The sequence below is a fragment of the Talaromyces rugulosus genome, chromosome I (genome assembly GCF_013368755.1).
Source record: "Talaromyces rugulosus chromosome I, complete sequence".
Classification (NCBI taxonomy): Eukaryota; Fungi; Ascomycota; class Eurotiomycetes; order Eurotiales; family Trichocomaceae; genus Talaromyces; species Talaromyces rugulosus.
In genome coordinates this window covers 2776184-2794448 of record NC_049561.1, presented here as the reverse complement: position 1 = coordinate 2794448, position 18265 = coordinate 2776184, and the positions used below count along the sequence as shown (strand labels likewise).

The 18265-nt window shown below is 45.6% G+C and overlaps 3 protein-coding genes across 3 annotated transcripts; 1 reads left to right on the top strand and 2 right to left on the bottom strand.

The window, feature by feature from the left end:
- Positions 1-288: 288 nt before the first annotated feature.
- Positions 289-4165, bottom strand: TRUGW13939_00948 (uncharacterized protein; the record flags this gene model as incomplete). The annotated part of the gene is made up of 7 exons (XM_035484154.1): positions 289-315; positions 369-1141; positions 1337-1370; positions 2328-3131; positions 3180-3314; positions 3414-3971; positions 4106-4165. The coding sequence occupies 7 exons, from the start codon at positions 4163-4165 to the stop codon at positions 289-291; spliced, it is 2391 nt and encodes a 796-aa protein (XP_035340047.1).
- A 2226-nt stretch (positions 4166-6391) lies between these two features.
- TRUGW13939_00947 (uncharacterized protein) lies at positions 6392-7747 on the bottom strand (the record flags this gene model as incomplete). The annotated part of the gene is made up of 1 exon (XM_035484153.1): positions 6392-7747. The coding sequence occupies one exon, from the start codon at positions 7745-7747 to the stop codon at positions 6392-6394; it is 1356 nt and encodes a 451-aa protein (XP_035340046.1).
- Positions 7748-11215: 3468 nt separating this feature from the next.
- TRUGW13939_00946 (uncharacterized protein) lies at positions 11216-18138 on the top strand (the record flags this gene model as incomplete). Its single annotated transcript, XM_035484152.1, has 10 exons — positions 11216-11471; positions 11529-11884; positions 11956-12190; positions 12254-13601; positions 13692-15410; positions 15988-16300; positions 16368-16738; positions 17267-17514; positions 17581-17915; positions 17986-18138. The coding sequence occupies 10 exons, from the start codon at positions 11216-11218 to the stop codon at positions 18136-18138; spliced, it is 5334 nt and encodes a 1777-aa protein (XP_035340045.1).
- Between the last annotated feature and the right edge of the window lie 127 nt (positions 18139-18265).

Sequence of the window (18265 nt, the reverse complement as noted above, 5' to 3'; positions counted from 1 at the left end):
AGATGACCTATTCTACAAGGCTATTGAATATTAAATGACCCAATTTCTCGCGGTACTCGTGATTATGACTTTACCTTAAAGAAAAGATTATAATTTTCAATTATTATTATACGATCTGTGTGGGGATGTTTCTATTATACCAACTTTCACTGCTCCAGTCACTATCTCTCCTTTGACACTCACCCAAAACCTTCCACTTTTATGGAACTACCCAGGCTTCTATGTATGTAGTGTATAGGTGTGAAATAATAGCTCATTTCTTCACTAGCAAGCTAGGCCCCACCAATTTCACTCTCGATAGAACCATAAATACGCCTCCCTGTTATCGTTAGTCTGTGGCATATAGATATCAAGCTTCGTGCACTTACCGCCAGTAACATAATGCCACAAAATATTTTGAGACCGGAATAGCCGCCATTCTGTGAAGTCACAATTGCTCCAGCAATCGGGCTGCCGAACAGAGTGCCGAATGCAGAAAAGGCATACAGTGCGCCGACGCGGAAACCTAGCTTTTGAACATCGGATATGGAGGCCACCAAGGCAGGGATTATTGCAAGCGTCAAACCTGACGCGAACCCATATAGCACCGCAAAGACAATAATGGGAGCAGTACTAGCCGCTGGAAGCCACAGAGCAAGGCTTATGATACCCGAGAATAATGTAAACACAATGCAGATGTTGAAAACGCCGTATACATCTCCAAGGTGGGCAGGGAGAATTCTGCCAAAAACGCTTGCTGCATTAACCATTGGAACGAGGTAGTTTGCAATGTCTGTAGACAAGCCTGCTTCTTTGGCCTGGACAATGATGAAATTGAAAGGTAGGAATGCGCCGAAGTAGAGGAGCAGTGAACCAATAGCTAGTAGTAGGAATGGAACCTCGGTGAATGGGAGGAAATATTCCTGTAGAGAGAACGGCTTTTGAACAGGAGGCAGGCGAGACGTGACGGCCACGTTGGCAAAGATCAAAAGACCGAGAAGAAGGAATGCAGTGATTCGTATTGCCCATGGAAATCCGACGTCGACAATCAAATGCTGGACCATAATCGGAAGTATAACACCACCCAGGCTGGATCCGGAGACCATGATACCAAATGCGAGCGCTCTATGTTTTTTGAACCAAGTCCCCGCCGCAGCAATCGCTAAGTATGATCAATAACAGGTTCCTCGGTTACCGGGGTATGAGCTTCTCTTACTGGGGTAAAATAAAAAGCTTGCTCCGATCCCGCTACATATGCATTGGGAAAGAAATATTTGATAGTATTCTTTCGAGAGTGATACCATCATCAGCCCGAAAATATGGAGGAATGTCCCTAAAAGCAGTGGCCAACGCGGACCATAGCTATCTGTCGCTTTCCCAGAGACTATACCCTAGTAAAATGTCAGCACTGTATTAATTGGAAGATATCAAAATAAACACACGAAGAAAAACAGCATGAACGACTCTGTTGCCGATATCCACGAGACAGTACTTGGCGAATAAGACGAGAGCTGGTTGGCTTGGTAGTAGTCCTGAAAAATACCAATGCCTGTTCTCCTAGTCAACAAAATTCTCGGTCATTTTCTGGACAGGACTTTTGCGATCATACAGTTAATCCAGCCGAAACTGGAGAAAATGGAGCAAAATCCACCGGCAATGCATAACCATGCCTGGAAGCCGCCATCGGGGAATGCATCTGGATCCGGCTTTATTTCTTGGACTTGGTCCGACGGCGATCCGTAAGGGATTTGGCTCTCTGGGTCATTTCTCCGCGCTTTTTCCGACGTGTTGTTTTCTAAGTCTTGGTGGAAAGCGGGGTTTTGAGAATCGGTATCCATAGTTGACGGAAGATGAACGATTGATTAATCTTAATCTTGATTGATGTCGAGACAAGATTATTGATGGGAAAACCAAACAAAGAGGAGCAGTGCTCTATTTATAATCACAGAAGAGTCATTTTTCAATTAGTCAGTAAGCGAAAGGTGTCTTCCTAAGACGGTGTGATTTTTCGAGTTTTCCCTCTGGGTATTGTTCAGGGCAACCTGGAGTGTACTATTCCCGATGTAGTATCATTTTTCATGATTAGACCCACTTTGGCATTAATCTTATCAATAAGGGCCGAGGCTGTATGTAGTCAATTTTCCAGCCTTATCATCAGCCCTAATCCGCATGTGGTATCATCTTTCGATGCGGATGAGGTATATAATCGGCGTTAAAGGACACCACTACAGTACTTTACAAATCAAGAGCCTGACTCAGCATTGGCCATGCGTATTCTAGAAGCAAACTAGTAGGATTCTGATTTATCGAGGCAGACCACCTAAAGACTCAGGGATATCTTCGAATACCATCATCGTTACTCCCCACCGTGTACCAGGACCTTCCATCTTGTGCATGTTTTGCACCCATGACAATTCTCGTTCGTGCCCCGGATGCAACCGAAAATACTGCCGAGCGCTCCAAGATGAATAAGTAACGGCGTGTCCACCGTACGTTCCCATGTCTACCCGATGATGATATTCCATGGACTGGCATAGATAGCGGGCCAGTTTTGTTCCTTCACCTTTTATTTGATACAATAAACTTCCCTTGTATGTACTGGAGGGTGAGGTTTTCTGGTCCGAATACTGATTCGCCTCATCTACCAGAGTGATGCCAGTTCCAACTAAAAGATCTTCAAGCTCGATGGGATGACCCAACTTTACTTGAACAAGCTCACATATTTGTATGATATTGCTTTGAAGGTGCACAGTCATCGCCCAGCACATTGCAACCACGACGGAGACATTTAGGGATTCAAACTCGAAGCAAAACGGGAAGATTTTGTTTGAAGGTTCGACATCAGCGGGATTCACTGCACGACTTGGGACCGGCCAAGCCCGAGGCGTTGGCGAGGCTTTCCAAAAGTCATCGTGCCACACCTGGAAAGATTTTAGCATAGTGAACATTGACTGTACGACTGCTGTGGACTCTTTTAAAAAGGCATTCCTGTCGACGATTGACGAGAGGGATGTTGCCCTTTCTAGATTTGCGGGCACGTCTGAAGCCATCTGGTACAGGTTGTCAAGAGCATCGCTGGACGCTGGAACGATTTGTCGCCAGACGTCGTTCTCGATGCATTGAGCTTGGCGCTTCGTCAAAGCTTCAAGTGTCTGGTGACTCGTCAGAAAAAAAATACAAAATGCTTTGATTATACTTACGCAAACAATCGTCAGGCGTGAAAACAAGCGTCTCCATGTCGCAGTACTCGCCATTCTTGGACCACGTAATCGTAGGATTTCTGCGATGCCGCGTGCATGGACACTGAAGCCATTTCCCCCTAGTCGTACAAAAAGCTAGAAATTTTCGTCAGTAAATTCGATAACCCAGCGACTACGCACATGTGCCCTATGTAGCAGTCGAGCTTAGTGCTCCTGGAGGTTTTTTGTACGTACCTCACACGTCGATAGTACTATGATGGCAGCCAACGTTTCTTCGCGAGAGCATACCAGTGGATCATCCAGATCTGAGTATAGATGTTTTAAAGCGGTGCTGTGTTGCTCAAGGCATTGGTAAAGTGATACATCGCCTGTGCCAGTAACATGCAACTGCACCAGACAAAATGCGAAGAGAGAAGTGTCCAACGATTGACTCGGCTCGACTAGGTCTAGCAAGCTGTACACCCATGAAAAGCTTCCTTCACTGATGTCTACATCTAGAGCTCTGTATGGCTTTGGGAAATATGTGGTTCGCAATATCCCGACAGCGTACTTTCGAAACCCGGCAAAATTGTGCGAAGCTTCAGAATACAAACGGCGCAGGTCAGCCTCGATTTTTGGGTTCACCAAAGCGTCTTTCAGTTGCCTCTGAGTCTTGAGCTCTAACAGCACCGAGTTCGCGGTAGACGACAGGCTTGAGGGGGTCCTATTGACAAAAATGAGATCCCGGCCATAGCCAGTACATGCTCGATTTGATGCGATGCACTTTTGGCAAAATGGCCGCCCGAGGTCACACTAGCCAGGTCCTCAATTAGCAAGGTCCTACTCTAGGAATTTAAATAGAGGTAGACAGGTAAATTTAGAAATCGACACTATCGAGCCCTCAACTGGCATCATTTTGCCAAAATTATTTGCAGTTGATCGCGTACCTTTACTCTCCTCTTCCGGCAGGTGTTACAAGCCTGCGACTTTCCAGCGACGCCAACCATTTGCTGTATAACTTCGCTGCTAGGAGAAAGGGGGGGGTTCTGAGTGCCCAATGGAAGACATGTTGTCGGTTGGCGGCTGTGTAAGTATTATTTCTAAGCGGAAACGTTACATAAGCTTTGAGCCCAACCATACATATAGCGCAGCAGCATAAAGACGATCGATCTCTCGACTAATAATTTTAAGCAATTGAAAATATGGTCCTTTCTTTGGCGTGATATCCTTAACTCCAAGGCACTACGTTGACCTGTATCTCTCTAGAAAATTGCGACATTCAGGTCTATGAGGGTAAATATTTGTTCTAAGTTGATTGGTTGAATTTTGCTTCAATGTTGCACATGAATTTGAACGATAGACAATTTGCAGCTGCTTATTACTTTAATATACCAGTGAAATAATGGCAGATAAACTTCAGGTTAGCAATTGATTTTGAGGGACTTGTTGACTTGTGTAAATTCTTAAGTACGGGTGTAGTAATTACACACGCATCGTCTGGTTAATTTGGTTGGACTGAATTACTATTATACAGCTTGTAAACACTTATTTTCAAACAGAAAAGTAGGCAAAATTAAAATTAAATTAAATCGGCATGTTTCAAATGTAGGTAGGTATCTGCGAAGTCGATTACCTCAGTGAGAATAGTGAGTTTACACAAAGCGACCCTAACAGGCAAGTCAAGATATACTAGTTGAGCAAATAACTTCTTGGATACTTCTATATACCCAGTAAGCTGGGTATTAGGCCCTGGATATTGCGGGGGCGTGTGTATTGCTAGGGCAGACTTTGTGGTTCCATCTACGATGGATCTTGATCACCAGTTGACGATCGCATATGCCATTCATAACCTAGGACTTGGAACATGAGCTCTGCAAAGACGGAGCACTATGTACCCGGAATATGCGAGGCAATGGACCGTTAGCGGACTTTCTAGAACATGTCAAACATCAACAGTTTTGGTATGAGAAACACTCAACACAAAAAGCCCCAACAAGGTTCCATGAACCTCCATGAACTTTTCTATTGCGTATTTTTGTTGAAATAATTAATGGAGAGAAAAAAAAACATACAGCAGCTAGGATTCACTTGTGGTCACCCACCAAATTACTAACCAGCCGGCGTGAGGCTTAAGTACGGCTGAGCAGACGGGAAGCCCTGCTTTCCTCACCCTATGGTCGTATGTGCTAGGTAGTCTAGATTATTGGTAATAAATAGAAGAAGATATAGACGGCGCATCATGCTTGACTTGGGAAATAAGCCAAGTTCAGGTCGGTAACAGTGTATATTGCTCATTTCATCATGCGTCGCTGGTCAGTCGTTCACAATTCCATTTTCAGATGATATTGGCATACTCACTAGGTACATGTACATTACTTGTCTTCTATAATTCTATATTGTGGAAGCTTCCGCAGGTACGGATCACAGAAAGTATAGGATAAGACGTGTGTTGTTTCAGCTTGAGTTTTTCACGAAGCTCTCCTTTGTTAGAAAGTCTCTAGCTATGATTATTATTGTACATGTTTGAACCCAAATTAGCCAGAAACTACAGACCATGACACTCCAGCATATTTGGCATGAGCAAGTAAGAGTCCGCGTCGTGGTTGGCATACAAGAACATATTCGACCAGTCAGTGATAGTGTATGGGCTGGTTTCTGACCATTAATCACTATACCCCAAATCCATTATTTGCGACTGGTTCAAAAGATTATCAGGGTTTACCTGTGTCAAAAATGGTACTTGCGTATTGACAGCCAAAATATTTGTAGCAAAACTGTCATTCCCCCGGGTTCTTGCCTTGTTCATCGATCGTTCCATTATGTCTACCCAAAAACTGCTAATCCAACGGGCAAGGATGTAGCCCTGTTCAAATTGCTTCAGGGTGATTAAAACAAAACGCAACTTGACGAGAGCAAGGTCCCTTTCTTGTTTTACACACGTGTGCAAAGTACTGGGTATTCATGGCCGCAAATATAGCAGTCAACGTAGAATTGTGAGAAATGAAGTCAAGTGCGAGATGTGTCCAAGCCATGCTAGCCACATCATCGGAAAGTACAGAGCCCGAAGAGCAATAGCTGTAGACAGAGCGGGCAATACATTTCGGTGCATGCCGTCTTAGTTAAGGTTATGAAGACGTATTATATTTGACAGTTAAATGGTAGAAGAGTTCAACGAGGTCTAATTATGATCCAGCTTCAGTACAGATAAAAATGAACAAGAAAGTTAAATACTTTTACTGAATCCAGCCTTTGGGACCGCCCCAGGTACCCTTTACCATGGAGTTGTAGTACACCCAAGGGAAAAAGTCCTTTTTCAGATGGTAGAATGCCCGGTAAGGAGTGGCTTGGTCGATACCTAGCCAGCTGAACGTCTCCTTGGGCTCTCCGCCATATTTGAATTCAGCAAGGAGAACCTTTCCATACTCGGTCAACAAGGGGCAAGAGGTATAACCGTCATACGTGGCGTCGAGACTTTTGCCTTCGGTCGATTGCAGTAAGTTGCGAACCAAGATAGGTGCTTGTGATGTGATCGCTGCCGCCGTTTTAGCAGTGGGGAGGCTGGAGGCGTCACCAGCAGACCAGACATTGGCGTATTTGTTATGACGAAGGGTGGCCGCGTCTACATCAACAAGGCCGGTTTCATTGGCTAGAGCACTGGTTTTGACAAAGGCATGTGGTCCCATCTTGGGAACAACGTGCAAGAGATCAAACTCCTTCTTGACCTTCTCCTTGCCACCTGGAAGAGCAAACGTCGCCGTGTTTCCACTGACGGAAACGAGGTCGTGTTGGAAATAGCCCTCCACGCCTCTTTCCTTCCGCAGCTCCTCTAGCTTAGCGCTATATTTGGGCACGCCAAACATGCCAGGAAGCCCAGTTGCAAAGCCGATGTTGATCGGTGACTTGCCGTTTGCACTATACAGGCCAGCCTTCTTCCAATAATCTAATGCGAGCCACATGACCTTTTGTGGCGCCCCTGCGCATTTGATAAGCCCCGTCGGTTGGGTGAAGATTGCTGTGCCTTCTTTCAGTTTTTCGACTGTGCGGAAAACCTTATCGCAGGTTTCATAGCCGTAGATGGACGAAACGAGGGAATTCGGATCGGCAAGCGCTTCGGGTAGGCCATCGATGCTTCCGTAGTCGATCGTGATGCCCGGTGCCACAATTAAATGTTGGTAACCAAGTTTCTCTCCATTGCCGAGGGTGACTTGGTTGTTATCTGGGGAAAACGTGTTGACGGCTTCGTTGTAGAACTTGAGCTTCGAGTCGAGCAGAGTGTTCAACGGCCGTTGAAGCTCTTCCTTCGTTTTGAGGCCGCCGCCGACCAGGGTCCACCCTGGTTGATAGTGATGCAATGTCGCAGGATCGACAACGGCAATATCATCTTGGACAAACTTGCCGGACCGGAGAAGCTGGTGGCTGATGACGAGACCTGCAGAGCCACCGCCGACGATGACCACCTTGTGGTCTCGGCCAGCAGAACTAACAGGCGACGGTGATGCTGTAGCAAACTTCCGCGATGCCGCTGGAGTGGCGGCGATTGACCGACGTCCTGCGGTAGAGACAGCAAGTGTGACAGTATTCCAGATCATTGTTGTAATAAAGAAAGTGATTCCTATGGTATTGAATGAAGAGAGAGCCGTTCCTTTCATTGAAAGATGGTCGCGGAGATGGCAGGTGGGATTTCTGCCGGCAGAATTTTATTCTCCCTTATCACCGCCCGATTCTAAAACCTGTGGTTGGTACATTTGGACTGACTCCACTGGACCCCGCAGCACTGCAACTGGCTAGTCGCAGGCGGTCAGCAATATTTTACAGGTCCACATGGCAATTCGGGCCAATGAAAAGTCTGATAAATGACGCAATTCTATACATGCCCCAATATGGACTCCCTCAGAGCTCACAGTGCGATTGGCTGGTGCAAATAAGGTCCGGATTCAAGCCTCAGGCACCAAAGTCAAAACAGAGAAAACTACAGAAGATGTAGCGTTGTATTGACCCGGACTTGTCATCTTCCATATTTTTTCCGTTTTTGGTCGGACACTGTTAAGACTAAACAGATCTACAATTGCAGAACAACATCCCGAATATCGACTTAGTGGAACGAAAGAAAACATTTCAAAGCGAGACCCATAGCACGGACCAAGAGTCAGACTTCATACAACAGCAGTTTGAGGACGAGGCAGAGTCGAAGCGAGAGGCCGCACTTCAATATGAAATCTTTAAAAGGATTTCAGATGGTGGGCTTCATGACATACTTACACGCCCGGACAAGGACCGTGAAGCAAGTGGAAAAATTACAACGTTGAATATGTTTTTCAATTTGTGTCTCACTACTTTCAAGGGCATCCTGTCTCTAATCAAGACGCCATCGACAACTTTCTAGTCGCGACTCAAGACGCGGTGTTTGACCGCATCGAAGATAAGGACTTGTTAGTTTTCTTCTTTCTCCCCTCCCGTTTCATCTGTTTCCTTTACTTTTTTGAGGGAGACACATCTCTAACTTTTCTTTCTTTTAGTGTGTATTCCATTGGTTTTGAGAAGCGAAACGATAAACATGGGAAGGAAATAGATGGATGATGGGATTTGGTCATCTTCTGGAACGACCGGAAACCAGATATCCACAAATCATTGAAAAGTATTCCAACGGTCAAACTGCGCTATAGATAACCTGAGGTTATCCATAGCAGTATCCGCGATCATCACGGATCGGGCCACTTAGCAAGTAAGTTTCATTAATCAGCAGCTACTTCGAGGCTGCAAGTTCTGCATCCATCACAGTCGGTCTTCGCAAGACTCGGCTTTATTGGTGTCCTTAAACATAGGGGTGAAAGTGCACATGTGGCTGTTACCGCTGGGCACCTTTTTGATACCGAGGCTCGCGACGACACGGCTTATCTAACTCGATCCGCTGCTGACTCTTTTTCACAACCACAGACTAATGGATATCGACTCGAAATTCTTGATTCAATGCGACGAGAATCATACAAACAGCCTACGATTCGACACTCTTGGCGAGCTGGACGTAAGTGCCTCGATGAGGTGTGTCTGCTTGACGCGGAAACTTTGCCAGAGGAGGAATTAGAAAAATACCATCATTACCTTTGTCACCGGAGTGCAGCTATAAGCCGCAATTACCTCTTTGCTCTGCCCAAAGGTAGAAACACTACCGACGTTCTCACAAATCCGAGGGTACTTAGCCCCACAAAAATTTACAATGCCCTCTGAGGAACTCTCTCATATCAATCAGTCCCGCGTTTCCTCAAATTTGGTACAAAGACTGGATTTACGTGAGCCATCCACTCACCCAAGGGTCTAGGTTTTTTTTATTTTTAGTTTTCGGTTTTGGTTTTTTGTATTAGATGTCTTTCTCTTTGTATTAGATCCAAATACATCGTATTTTTGGGACCGTACAAAAGTTCATATACAGAGTTGAGATGAGACATGCATCCATACGTGGTCCGATGAAAAGGAACAATAGAGTAACAATAAGGGAAATGAGTGCTCGGTAAATCTGATTATCACAACACGTTTTTACAATCAATTGATGTCTTAGGACCGTATTGAAACCATATTTAACATAAAGTATCCTTCTCACAGGTACATATATTCTATATTGCCCCCATCATATTATGTATTAAAATATGGTGATAACCTTATAGAAACTTATTGTTCGTATTGTGTGTGAAAAATGAATTCTGAAATTTGTTCCTGGGCCTCTTCTGTCCAGGTATCGAGGAAACCTACGCGGAGGCCTGCAAGCCGATCAGCGAGGCATGTATATAAGAGGGGGGTTGACAAGGAACTTACGAACCTCGCAGCAATGCCTGCGCTCATTAATTTGACGTGTCCAACTATACATACGTAGTAAGACAGGGGGATTGGTGATTCCATGCATGCAGGGGGAAGCTTCAAATTTTGGGTGTATATCTAGACATTTGTGTCAACGGCATGTAGTGCATGTGCCAATTGTTGTGGGGGAGCAATGCTCGAGTGTTAAGATACCTATGTCAACCGGATATGACTACCACCTACAGAACATTGAATATGTCCCCACTACATATGTAAGGGTTCCCTTTTTGGTGTAGTAGCAATAAAAGTCTGTCAGCATATATCAAGGTCGACGATATGAAAACTCAGTAACAACTTGAATGTCATGACATCTATATTAAGATTCCATAAAACAAATGTACATAAAATATTTTCATAGAAAAAGTGGTCCTATAATTTAAAGTACTATTATGCAAGATGCGCAGAGCACAGTGGATAGTGATACAAATGCTAAGAAATTATATCAAAGGTCTTTGGCGCGGGGAAAGGTATGGCCCACTTTTCCATTTTCATAGTTGAACTACATCTTCACATGCTATTTTTCTATAAAAAAAAATGTCTACTTATTAGAAAATTATCGTTTCTAATATTTTGCACCCCACTAGCCCTACTATTTACCATCTCACCATTGAAGAACACGAAGCCGAGAGGAATCTTCGGTTAAAGTAGACTCCTTTTTTCCCCAATCACCACCTTACAATAGAGACGTCCGTAGGGTTGGCAAAACGGCGATTCCTTTAGTCAACTTCATGATGCAATCGGTTTTCGTTTGCATGGAAGTTTCCAGCGCTACTACTAGACGAATTTTAAAATCTGGGTGCGTGCTCTCCTCCATCGACTATCTTACTACCTAGCCCTTTCCTGATTGGCTTGTTGACACCAACTAGGGCATTATCCAGCAACAGATGACAGCCTCCAATGAAACAGCAAAAGTTGAGGTCGTGCGCGCAACTTAAAGCTCTCTCTTTAATTCAATGGGCGAGATAATCGCAATCGGTTTTTTTTCTTTGGTCAAACAATCCAAACATAGTCGTGTCTGCCTTGCCGGTTGCTCGGACTTTCCTATTTTGGAGCCCGCCCTGGGTCGTGACTCACCCCAATGAGTACAAAACACAGCTGCACCGCACTTCAAACTCTCATCAGATCGTGTTCTCTTCAATTTTTTTCACCATCATATTTCGTCTCGCAATTTGCCATTGGCGATTGTCCCAGGCTGGTAGCAACCAACCATGGAGCGAGTTAGGAAAACCTTCTTCGACCCTCTGGCCACGTCCAAGGCTCAGATTCGGGAGATTCTAGCGACACTTCCAGTCGGCTCTGCGCATCCCTTCAGTCCTGAGCAAATTCTTCTTTGTCGAACAGAGAGCGGCATTGATGAAATCGATGTCTCTTCCTACCCAGAAGACTTCTTTTTCAACGGCGTCGATTTGGGGGAGATGGGAGAGACTCTTTTAAGGCGAATGGCTGTCTTCCGGAATCATCTGAGTATGTGTCCCACTCTTACAATTTTCCACAAACGGGCGCCACTCTAACCATCACCAGGTGTTTTTGAGGATTTCCAGATTCAGCAGGCACCGGCTTCAACATTCAAGATCCCAATAGTCTCCGGTGAAATCACCATCTTGGCAGTCTCAGAAAGAACCCCAACTTACTATGATTTCTGCTTCGCCGATGAATCATGCAACACTTGTTGCTGGATTGCACAAAATACGTTTGCGGGCATAGTTCATAGCGGCGATATCACGAGTGGAAATGACTTGCTGGATTATGTTAGAATCAACAGTGAATCTCTCACAACGAAGGAAATCTGCGTTTTCATATCTGGCTACCGTTCTACAAAAATCACAAGATTTCTAGGAACAAACCCAGCATTGCTCATTGCCAATCATGTGGATAAGGTAATTTCGAAATGAAGCCGCTTCTTTCTTTCTTTCTGGCAAAAGAACGTGTATTAATTTATTCCTAATAGGTTCTCTATATCATCCCTGTACCGCTGGACGCAGCAACAATTGGAGACGCGACTATCTGTTGCCCATTGGTGATAAAGCGCGATGGGGACTCGCTAGTCTGTTCAATACTGTCAACTGCAACCACAGACCGAGAAATGATGTGCTCTGGCGACAGGTTGGTGAGCCCTGCTTTCCCGGAGGCAATAAGACGGGCCGATTTTACCGTATCTGTACCACAGCCAACTATCACACAAGGTAAATATGCCATTTCTCAACCTGAGTGGCTTGTAAGGGAATTTTATTCTGACGTAGATACAGCTCCAAAGTCGCTTCCAATCGAAGACACAGAGTCGGACTCGGAAAGCCTGCGCAATATTATTGCAAAGGAAAATGCTGTGCTCACGACAAAATCGGTCACTTTACCTCCGTTTTTTACTTTTGAAAACACGCAAATCATAACTTTCGGCACCGGTCTCGAGTTTCAGTTACCAAATGAAAAGTCACCAAAGTTTGGTCTACGGCGAGAGCATTTCAAGTGGAAAGATATTATACACGGAAAGGCCAAGCCATCCGCTGTGGTTCTGCCCTGCATATTTGGTTCACAGCTTCAAGGTCCAGTTCTGCTGGCTACGGGAACGATCCCCTCGAATGTCCCATTTCTCGGCGAAGGTGCTCTCCGGCAGTACTATGAAAATCTCAATAGTATCGTGTTTATTGTGGACGACCGAATGACTGATAATGCCCGCAACCTTGCAACCTCATACCGAATCAATGCGCTCTTTATCATCCAGCTCAATCCAGACACAGAACCCAAGAATACCGACGATATCCTGTCGTTGCTCGATTCAGCCAACATTAATGCGGTGACAGCACTTGCAGGGCCTCAATCTTTAGTTCTAGTTCAAATCTCCGACAAATACTATTTCTACAGAGGCCTTGCCAACCGAGCACGCCTTAATACCTCCGGGTTAGCCTTTGGTTCAGATGTGACAGCCATTCTCGAGTCAGGAGGCATGAACGGCATGATAGATCCAAGGGCAAAGCGAGTAGTTGACCTTGACGATTCAAATACGATTATTTTCCCAAGTTCAGGACAGTTAGTCCAACCTCGCGATCTCCAGAAGCTTTTCGAAGAGCTTCCAGTCGACAAAGTGCAAGACATTCAAGAAGACATATCTGCAGCGGTTCCACAACTGCAGCTACTTTTGAACCACAAAGACCTGCAAGAGCTCTCCAAAGCCTTGGTCTCTACACTCTCAGAAAAGGTCGGCAATATAACTGCTCCATTGCGGGACGCCTATATCACGTTCTTAGCAAAGGAATACAGAGCTGAAGATCGGGAATCGGTGAAAAGGAAAAATCTATTGCTTGGAGAATTGAGAAAGAGTACGAAGGAGTTGCAAAAGGTTCTGGAGCCCGCGATTTCAAATTTGGCCAACATGATGTCTTCTCAAACGACCTCGAAGCGAACGCACGACCTAAAGCGTCTTGTTCGCCAAGCCCAGATTCAGGGTAATGTTGAGGCTGCCAAGGCTATGACTTTCGATACTTTGGCCGGGTACCTTGAAACATACGCGGCGGATATGGGTGTAATGCTGTTGAATATTGAGACCGTGCAATACCACCAGCTCTTGGGTAACTTGAAGAACGCGGCTATTGATGCTAGGTATGTGAACCCGGATTATCAAACCCCCCTCCCCTTCTGAAATACTCCCAAAGCAACATTCTTCTTACGGTGCTGATATTCGGGTTATAGTACATGTTGCGAGCTGGACTCCAGAGTGTTGTATCTCGAAGGATTCGATGCCGGGATCATCATAGAACAGTCGCAAAACAACCACGACGGTCCACTTCGAAGCCAGTCCGGGCCCTCTCAGCCAATTTTAGCAGTACCATACCTCAATCAAGGAATGGGAATTGGGTCAATGCTAGCCTGGGTTTGCTGGGATGAGTTTGTCAATCTCAAAAGTCCTTATACGGTGAGATGGATGGAGAAGTGCAATGAAGCACACATTGCTGCGCTAAGGATCATGATGAGAAGTACTCTCAGTCAAGCAGTAGCATCTAGAGAGCATTCTATTCAACCCAGCAGCCCGGAAACTGGTCATCTTATGAGTGCGTTGTTGATGGCAGCCATGTCAAAACTTGCGGCGATGCGGACAACTGCGCCTGTCGTGTTAGAGAAGGCTGAAGATACTGTCACAAGGTTGATGCGAGGACTCTTCGGCAATTTATTGACAACGGCAGGTTCTGGGGTTCGTCCTTTGAGCATGGTCTGGCAGTTATTTGGTGTGAATCCGCAATACGACATTCCAACAAGCGATGTTGACTGGATTTGGTACGAGACCGTCGTTGCTCTTTACCCTTACACTGGCTGGCCTCTCGAGCAGTTTCACCAGAACCTAGAGAAGCTCCTTGACAAGGTCATCGTCCGTGTGGTTACCAAGAACGAAAGCATGGCTAAGATTAAAGCAAACCGTGCAGCTGAAATGGTCAAATACTGCAAGCTGCGAAACATTCAGCTCGACCATTCTCGCACGATCATCACCAGTTTCATGCGAATGCTTACAACAGAGAACATCGACATCGCGGCAGTTGCAGCTCGTCTGTTACAGCATCTCCCGCACACGTTGGAGAAGCAGACGCAAAGCTACACAAGGATGATCAGTTACCTAGAGCATCTCGCCAAGGGGGGTCAGCGGCGTGTCAAAGACGATCTTGTTGCCGCAAGCGTCTACACTAAACGCTCAGCTGTTTTTAGCGAACTCAAGACTCGGGTTTCAGACGCGTGTGTAAGCAATGACTGGGCTAAGGTAAAGGAGTCTTGCCAAGCACTGGTGGACAAACATGCCGAAATCGCTGCTCTCTGGCACGTGTCTCCTGGATCGCTGAATGTGCAAAACATGAAGGCGTACAAAGGACTTCTAGATGCCGATTTCGGAGACGGTGTCAGCGAAGAGACCACAGCCATACACGAGCTAAGTAGACAAGTCCTCAATGATGCAGAGAAGCGCCGTATTCCTTGGCAAGTTGGAAAAGAAGGTCAATTCGGCGATAACATTGAGCCTCTCGATGAGGCTTTTGTTCATGAAATTCTGACCGGAGAAATGCTTCAACCTATCTCCACCGCTGCCTCGAATGAGCAAGAATTGATACCAGTCACAACGACAGCTCTTGAACAAAACACAGCCGATGAATTCTCCCAATTCAAATCGTCGCTGCAGCCTCGCTTCATTGATACAATGCAAAAGAGCCTATCTGCTGAAGATGTCTGTGGAATTCTCAATGTTCCTGTCACCGCAATGCGCGTTTTCATTAAAGCTCTGAACCCGGAGTTTGTCTGGGAGGATTTGGAGAAGAACTTCAAGGTGGTGATTCTAGGGTTGTTAAAAAACCGATCCAATCGCGCAGAAAGCCGACCTGTTAAGAAGCTACTGGGGCTGGATAGTGTGGATATTACGATGCAGATTGAGGGGTGAGGTGAACGTGTTGCTTTCAATGGGGCTACGAGACTTATGACGAGTATGATTGCCCGTGACAGTGTTTTTTTTTCCCATAATTTTCTGTTTTTTTACCGTTCTCCACGGTTTTATTGAGGGCGTTCCAGCATGCAGTATTTACATATTTCGTTCTCTTCATGAGTTATGATAGCTGAATTAATTCGATTTTACTTTATGGATCAAGGAAACAAAGTGATTCTAAATGTCCCTAGGTGTTGTGAGTGTAGCCTAGATCAAATGAAAACAAAGTGTCAGCGTACAGAAACGCATCTCATCAATAAGCGCGAGTCCATTTTTGTCAAATGATTTCAAATCAGGGAGATATGACACCTAGAACTCACGGGGAGTTAATATCTTTTAGTCTTAGAGCTTAGCTATGACTCATAATTAATAATGTATATACAAGGCAACATTGAAAATATGCATAAAACCCAATCGGAGAATCTCCGAGCCTTGCATCGGCCAAGACCAAACCCCCGCATTCTCCAAGTTGACACTCTCGCCTTCTCACAAATCTCACTTTTTATATATACATTTATTGCATATTCATAGACACCCGGGTAATCCAGATATGGCGTCCAAATATGCCATCTATCCAAGCTTGCGTGATCGCGTCGTTGTTATCAGCGGCGGCGCAACCGGAATCGGGGCCTCGTTAGTAGAGCATTTTGCTCTCCAGGGCAGCCAAGTAGTGTTTCTCGACATTCAAGATGCGGCCGCAGAGACACTTATCGAGTCGCTAAAAACAAGAAAGCAACAAGAAGAACGAATCGTCCACATCCCTGAGTTCATCCACTGCGACCTCACCGACATCAACAACTCTCTGAAACCCGCCTGTGACCAGATACTGCGCGAAAAGACAACGGTGCACCGTCGAGGACTGGGACAACAACATCAACGTCAATCTGCGGCATCACTTCTTTCTCATACAGTTCCTGACGCCAGCGCTGATCGCCAGTGGTGGCGTCGGGTCCGTGGTCAACATGGGCAGCATCACCTGGGCCGTCCCCGCGACGGGGCTTGTGCCGTATACCACCAGTAAAGCGGCGATTGTTGGCTTGACGCGGACGCTGGCGCATGAACTCGGGCCTCACGGGGTGCGCGTGAACAGTATCCTGCCCGGTGCCATTGCGACCGAGAGGCAGAAGCAGGAGATTCTGACCGAGGAATATCAGCAGTGGGTGTTCGGCAGACAGGCATTGAAGAAGATGTTGCAGCCGGACGATGTGGCGCGAATGGCGCTGTGGTTGGTAGCTGATGATAGCGAGAGCGTTACCAACCAGGGTTTGGTTGTGGATGGGGGGTGGATATAGAATAAATGCTCTACAGGACGATATAATTACGCCGTTTTGAATACTGTAATCAACGTCTAGTTTAAGCTATAAAATCTTCCGATAACACAGACACTAATGCTTTTATGGCGCGGTAATTAAAGATTGTTGCGGTCAAAGCTGCAGCCCCTCAGCAGAGTGGAACATTGAATCAACCCCTCATCAAACTGTCCTAGGACATCACAGCTGTAAATATACACCACAAAAATGCAGAAATTCACGATAACAGAGGTATTTCAAATTCCGGGAAAGGATACAAGACTGATCTGACAGAAAAAGCCATTTCTCGACATCAGATGTGGCCTCTCTGAGGGCCCTTTCTACGAGGAGTCAACACATACGTTACGCTTCGTTGACATTGTCAAGCGCCATGTATGGTCTGTGGACTTGAATGCAGGAGCTTCTTCCGCAAAGAAGACTGAATTCGACATCTCATTCGGGCAAGTCCAATCTAATCGACCATGTCAAACCCCGATTCACAAAACTAACATCGCATGCAGAGTCACTGCCAATCTTGCATCGTCAACAGATGGCAGCTTCCTGTTTGGCGGAAAGCATGGCATCGGCATTGCTCAGCGCGATAGTAGTGAGTACAGGTATATCAAACGCTTCTGGAACGATGAAGAAGTAGCAAAGGGATACGAAAACAGTTTGCGCGCCAATGATGGCGCTGTCGATAGCCAGGGTCGCTTTTGGGTCGGTACAGTGAACGATCCGACTGTTACGGGCGGAAAATTCGATCCTGTTGGTATGTCTGAATGATTTTAATCCCACGATAAAAAAAGAGTGAAGTACTAGGCTAAACTCTAAGAAGGCGTTCTCTTTCGGCTCGACACTGATGGCTCGCTTCACCGAATGCTTGAAGGCGTCACGGTTCCAAACGGCCTTTCGTGGAGTTTGGACGACAAGACCATGTATTGGACGGACTCCCCTACAGGAAATATCTATGCATTTGACTTTGATGCCTCAACGGGAAATATCACCTCTCAAAGGGTCTTTTGGCACTCCGAGGACGGTCTGCCTGACGGACATGCCATGGACGAAGAAGGGAATCTATGGGTAGCCGTCTGGGGTGCTTGGAAGGTTGTCAAGGTTTCACCAGCAGGAAAAATAACGGCGGAAATAGAGGTGCCGACAAGATGTCCTACGGTCTGTATTTATTTATTTTTGTTTTTAATCATTCAAAGGTTGAAGTTCATGGCTGACAAGAAATGAACAGGCTGTTGCATTCGCTGGCGAAGATGTCTACATCACTAGTGAAGAAGATCCCGAAGCAGACAAATATCCGGAGTCTGGGAAATGGCACGGAGGTGTTTTCAAGTGCCATGTTGGCGTCAAAGGAAGGAAACTTTATGTCGCGAAGGTTCAGTAGAAATTTACTTTCCATTATACATGTACAAATCAGAAGTGTCAACCAGTGCATGTACAAATTCATTTTTTATTTAAATACATGGTCCTAGTATCTTGCAGTCTAACATTATTCAATTTTCTGTGTGACA